The 6,612-nt window shown below is 33.2% G+C and overlaps 1 protein-coding gene across 1 annotated transcript; it reads right to left on the bottom strand.

Moving 5' to 3' along the window:
* Positions 1–3,953: 3,953 nt before the first annotated feature.
* On the bottom strand, positions 3,954–6,178 carry LOC146904924 (uncharacterized). The gene is made up of 2 exons (XM_085725955.1): positions 4,482–6,178; positions 3,954–4,170 (listed from the first exon to the last, which is right to left on the bottom strand). The coding sequence occupies exons 1-2, from the start codon at positions 5,638–5,640 to the stop codon at positions 4,136–4,138; spliced, it is 1,194 nt and encodes a 397-aa protein (XP_085582081.1). The 5' UTR covers positions 5,641–6,178; the 3' UTR covers positions 3,954–4,135.
* Between the last annotated feature and the right edge of the window lie 434 nt (positions 6,179–6,612).

The raw sequence follows: 6,612 nt of genomic DNA, 5'->3' as shown, positions 1-6,612 counted from the left end.
TACATCGTGACAAAAATCCCCCTATGTAGTATAAAGAAACAAATTACAATTGAAATTGAATTAGGGACTAAATTAAGTTTCAAAGGCTTAATGTTGTGGTCCTTGCTTCATTCCTCATTCTTGTGTACTCAATAACAAAAGATCTTCAAGGAAGACGATCAAGGATTATGCGTTTTGTTTTTGTTGGAGTAATTTCAGGGATTAATTAAATCAACAAATTATTATCACATGATACACACACAATTAAATCTTTAATTTCCATATTTTCAACCATTAGATTAATTAGATTGAACGGTTGAGATTTGGTGTCAACGAATTCGTTGACACCTGGTGTCAACGGATCCTAACTCATATATATATATATATATATATATATATATATATATATATATATATATATATATATATGAGGATGTATATTATGAGAATGACTCACTTATATGAGAATGATTAGCAACCATTAGATCAAAAATAAATGGCTGATATTAAAACACCGCATCGAAACTCACGTGTATCTAATTAAAACCATGTCTCCTTCATCATTCCTATTCTCACCATCAGTTTCTCATAAATAACGTAAACAAATTCTTTCCTCCATAAAAAAAAACTGAACCTTCATAGATTGATTCCCATTAGTTTTTCATAAATACATCTCAAATTGATTTTAAATTTCAATGTTAATTGTGGAACCTCCTCCGTAAAGGTTTCAGGAACACGGGTTCGAGGTTTTTTTTTTTTTTTTTACACAAAATCCCTATATTGAAATTGAAGATTGAAATTAGAATACAATCAGATTTAAATCGAAATTCAAATTAAAATCCCCAAACCTGATGGGTAGAGAACGCTGAAGAAAAATGTTCTAAAAATCCAAAAAAAAAAAAGTAGATGAAAAGAATCAGAAACAAAGAAGAAGAAACAGATTGGAACGAAGAAGAAGAGATTCAAGGGCGAGAGAGATGCAGAGGAACCAGAAGAAGAACAAACCTGAAAACCAGAAATTCTGATGAAGATGAAAAGGGAAATGAATTTATGAGAATTGATATAATAAGGTGAGGTGCATTTGAGTGTTTTTAATCTCAACCATCTATTTTTAATCTAATGGTTGATGGTCATTCTCACCATTCTCATATAAGTTAGTCATTCTCATAATATACATCCTCATATATATATATATATAAGTGGAGTCTTTTATCAAGTCACACCTCAAGATGTGATTTTCACTTTTTAGTTATAACTTTGATAAAAGACACCTTCATAAAAAGTAGTTGGTGTCTTTTAACAAATGCTCATAGAGTAACTTGATAAAAGACACCTTCATAAAAGGTGTCTTCTATCATAACCCATATATATATATATATATATATATATAAAGCGGTAAAGAAAATAAAAGACACACACACGCACACTTTTTCTCATTTATATTGTACATTGACCCTAAATACATTCTACATCATATGCTATAAAATTAAATGACGAAAAAAATAAATATGCATGAATAACTAATAAGGATGCAGAATAATAAATCAAAACTAATAAGGATGCATGAGAAATAAAAAATATGATGTTAAAGATGACCAAAAAAAATGCATGAAAGACTAAAAAATAGAAAAAAGGGGTCCAATCATAAGGTGGGGTGTGCAGATTAAATCCAGGCCATCTGATTGAGATCATACGGCCTTGATTTAACTACAGTGTGAAGCAACACAGGTCAATTGGATGAAATCAGACAAACCAGGGAGGCGAGGGTGCACGTTAAGGCGTGCACCATGCACACAGGATTGGGACGCCTATAAATAGGCTTATTTCCCTTCTCTCCTTGTTTTCTTTCCTTAATTTTCTCTTTCCTCTTTTCTTTCTTCCTGATCGTATTCTCTTCTCCTTTCTCTTCTTTTTTTTTGATTTTTTTTTACCTGTACAACACAAAGAAAATAAAAATAAAAGCTAGATTTAAAGTTATACCTTTGGTGCTTTTTGATCTGTTTTTGCGGTGGCTGTGATGTTGGGTTTGTTGTTTGGATAGAATTTGGATTGATGTGGGTTGCTGATTCGGTTTCAAAGGGGTTGTGAGTGAATTCGATTTGGTTCGAATTTATGAGGGTTTACGGCTGGTTTGAGGTGATGGTTTGGGATTGTTGTTATGGATTGTTCATGCAGGTTTTGTGATGGAAAATGTTCACGGTTTCAGCCACGGGTTTTCTTTGTTGCAGGTTGTTTGGAGCAAAACACTTTTCTTTGTAGGTTCATGAAAATTGGCCCCTTGATGGTTATTTTCGTCCCCTTATGTGTTGGTCGCTGTTCCTTTTTAAATCAAAATTGCAACTCCAATTTGGGATAGAAATTGATCATGATTAAATTGGCTTGAATGGAAATGAAGTGCCTTAAAAGCGTTCGAACGCGTTCACATGAAATAGGAAAGATAATTCTGACTTTTGTGACAAAGCCTGTGATTGTGGCGCATGCTTGAGAAGAAAATTTTTACAGACCCTTGGACAATTTTTCATGACCTATTGACATTTTTTTTTTTTTTGACTTGGACAATAAAATAAAAGTGACTAAAATAAAATATGAAAAATGACTAATTAAAAGATAAAATAAAAATTGAAAATAAAAATAAAAATTATAAAATTAAATAAAAGATGGAAATAATAAAAAAACTAAAGATAAAAAATAAGAAATTAATAATAAAAATAAAGTGAGAAGAGGGCCCGAATCGGAACAAAAATGAGGTATTTTAAAATACCTTTGCCGAATTTTTCATTGAAAAATCAAGGAATATTCCATATCAAAGGACACGTGTCAGTGGGACCTTAGGTCAAAAATTGGGGTATGACAATGAGAATGTTATGCATTGAAGAAGAATCATGGGATTCAGAAGAAGAAGAAGAAGAAGAAGAAGAAGAAGAAGAAGAAGAAGAAGAAGAAGAAGAAGAAGAAGAAGAAGAAGAATGGGATGCAGTTGATGCAGATGTATTCATATGATCAAGGGAATCAGATGAATGAACAGTTGATGATGATAATGGGGATGTGGTAGGAATGGATGATGAATCAATTGATGTTTGATGTGGAGATGAATGATTGTGATTATGATTATGAGCAGAGATACTATCATCAAATAAAGACTGTGCAGAAGTAGAAAATGCAGGTTTATGAGCACTATCAGATGGCACAGTTGATTGATAGGGAAAGATATGTTCAAAAAATATAACATCTCTAGAGATGAAAATTTCCTTGTTGAGTAAATCAAACAAAATATGACCTTTTAACACCTTGTTTATACCCTAAGTAAACACATTTTCTTGATCTGGAATCTAGTTTATGTCTATTGGCTTGAAGAGTAGAAGCAAAACATAAAGATCCAAACACTTTGAGGGAACTAATATCTGGTAAACAATCATAGACAATTTGAAAGGGACATTTTTGAGACAAAAAAGGTGAAGTTAACCTATTGATAATGTGAACAGCATGGCCAATGGCATGAGCCCAAAAAGTTTTTGGCAGATTAGATTGAAATAAAAGAGATCTAGCAACCCCAAGAATATGTTGATGCTTTCTCTCTACTATGCCATTCTGCTGAGGAGTGTTGACACAGGAAGTTTGATGTAATATGCCCGTGGCATTGTAAAAATCTTTTAAAATAAACTCTTGACCATTATCAGTTCTGATGGTTTTGATTTTTGAATTAAACTGAGTTTGAACCAAGTTAACAAAGGATTTGATGATAGTAGCAGTCTCAGATTTAAGCCTCATTAGGTAAACCCTAGTGAATATGCTTTTATCATTAACAATAGTAAGAAAATACTTGAAACCAAACATGGAGGTGATGGCCAGAGGGCCCCAAATATCCATATGAACTAAATCAAAAACTTTACTAGACTGATGAGTACTTAAAGAAAAAGGATGCCTCTTTTGCTTAGCATAAAAACAAACATCACAAGGATCAAAATAATTACTAATGGAAACACAAGGAAAATTTTTCTTTATTTCAATCAACTTGTCATATGAGGCATGCCCAAAACGCATATGCCACAAATTACAATCTTTATTCATAGTTTTGACATTATTGACACAATGTAAACTAGGAGTATGCACTATACTAGCTAAAGGTGTCTTGAGCAGATACAATCCATCTTCTAACTCAGCTGCACCAATCATCTTCTGGGAATGCTTTGCCTGTATCAAACACCTTGAATCGTCAAAAAAGAATGTGCAGTGCAGGTTTTTAATCATTTTAGGAATGGACATAAGGTTGAATGAAAATTAAGGGAAATATAACACATCAGTGAGATAAAAATCAGAAGTAAAAACTATAGTGCCTATTAATGTTGTAGAAACAATGAAACCATTAGGTAATTTGATTTTTATAGGTGCAACTCTCTTCATGCATTGAAATTTTTTTAAGGAATGACAAACATGGTCTGTGGCTCCTGAATCAAGAATAAAAGCATTAGGTTTGGGTAATGTGGGAATGGTGCAGATAATACCTGTGCGTGATGCAGGAGTAGTGGTGATATGATTAAAACTATGAGATGACAAAGTGTTTGAATTTTGTAAAAGTGCTAGCAAAGCTTTGTGTTGCTCAGAAGTAAGAGAAAATTTCTCAGCTGTAGATTCATTCTGATCATCTTCAACATTTCCAGAATTTTGTTCTTCTTCATTTCCATTGACATTGGTACAATTGTTGATGGAGTTTTCTTGCTGATAATGAGGAGGAAAACCATATTTCTTGAAACAAGTGTCAACTGTATGATTAGACTTTCCACAGAAAGTGCAAGCCCTAATTCCTTTACCTCTACCATATGAAGACCTGCCTCCCCTATCACCTCTACCACGAGAAGCATTCGCATTACCTCTACCATATGAAGAATTCCCAGCAAAAGAGTTATTAGAAACAGCTAACATCTTTGATTCATCTAATGGAACAACCACTTGTCTTTCTTGCTGAACAAGTAAAGAATAAACTTTGCCAATGCTGGGAAGAGGATCCATCAACATAATTTGAGACCTTACAGCTGAAAATTGCTCATTCAAACCCTTAAGAAAACGTATAACCTGATCAGAATCTTTATACTCACGCATCTTTGCAATAGCTTTGCAATCAGCCACACAATTACTGGTGGGAATGGGTCTGAAGTTGTCTAGTTCTTGCCAAAGTTTCTTCATTTTAGTGTAATAAGAGGAGATAAAACTCTCACCTTGCTTCAGGGTGTAAATTTCCTCTTGAAGATCTGAAATACGAAAGATATCACCTTGATAAAACCTTTCTTTGAGTTCTGTCCATATTTCAAATGCAGTATCCATCCACAAAATGCTCTGAGAAATTTCAGGATCAACTGAATTGCTCAGCCATGACATTATCATTGTGTTACAGCGATCCCACGCTATGGAATCATGATCATCATCACTTGGTCTTGGAAGCGTACCATTGATGAAATGCAATTTGTGCTTTGATCGTAACGCAACTTGCATGGAACGAGACCAAGAATGATAATTGGAGCCTGAAAGAAGAGGAGTAACAAGAACAGCACCAGGATTTTCATTTGGATGCATGAAATATGGACTCAACGTATCAGTTTGATAACCCTTGTTCTTGGGCGTAGTGAAACCGCCATGAAAGCTACTAAAAGAACCTTCATCAGACATGATGAATTGAAAACAACTCAAAACAACCTAAATTGATCGAAAAAGAATCAAACAGGAAGAAAACAGAGGAAAAAATTGCAATTTATGGAAGCAAAATTGCAATTTATGGAAGCAAAAAAATTGCAATTGACGGAAGAAGAAACAGAGACAAAACGCAACGGAAGAAAAAGAATAACTGGAGTTGAGATTTGGTATGCGACTGATACCATGTTAAAGGACAATCTCAAACTCCATGGAAGCACAAATCAAGCTTGCAATGAGCAAGGTGAAGAAGAAAAGATGAAACTGAAAACTGTTTATTATTTCATGTGAATAACCGTATTACAAAAGAGCTACTCATAGGTATATATAGAACCTTTTATATTCTAACTCAACTATGGTTACTTAACTCTCAAGTAACTAACTACTAACTAACTATTACAGCGGTAATTTGTTGAGCTACTAATTAGTTACACAATGAAACATGCTAAGCAAGTAACCACAACCAACTTAAACTTCACTATCTTTAACACTCTCAACAGCAAGTATATGTGGTGGGTGATATAGGCCTATGGAAGGACAAAGGTAGGTTATGAATATAACAAATTAAGTTTGTTATTTAATTTTCGAGTCATATAAATATTATTCGTTAGATGTATGAATGTTTAGACATTAATATATGATGATGATGATAGTTGAAAAGTGTTTAGTATCTGTTTTACAATAGCTAATTGATTAGGTTGGCGTCTAACTATTGGTGTGATTTTCAAACACTTGAATTTATTGTTGAAAGAATCGAACAAGAACACAAAAACAATTTTGTTAGATAAAATAATAGGTTGAGTCATAAACTAGGTCACTCTCTTTAAAATGTTACTCTACTTTGGTTTAATGGTGTAACAGTTCTTTTTAGACTCATCGTTCACAGGTTAAAACAACTCTTAAATCTCAACTATGAGTACTCTTTGCATAAAAAGAACTTTCCACAATACT

This window comes from Medicago sativa, chromosome 7, assembly GCF_051527215.1.
Source record: "Medicago sativa cultivar Bolivia chromosome 7, Bolivia_mono, whole genome shotgun sequence".
Classification (NCBI taxonomy): domain Eukaryota; kingdom Viridiplantae; phylum Streptophyta; class Magnoliopsida; order Fabales; family Fabaceae; genus Medicago; species Medicago sativa.
The sequence above is the reverse complement of the archived record's forward strand: the minus strand, read 5'-3'. Positions and strand labels throughout refer to the sequence as shown.

Coding starts and splice junctions, on each gene's coding strand:
- LOC146904924 (XM_085725955.1), bottom strand. CDS start 5,640: ATGTCTGATGAAGGTTCTTTTAGTAGCTTTCATGGCGGTTTCACTACG. Junction 4,171..4,481: donor TACTCCTGCATCACGCACAG/GTATTATCTGCA, acceptor TGTTTGATACAG/GCAAAGCATTCCCAGAAGAT.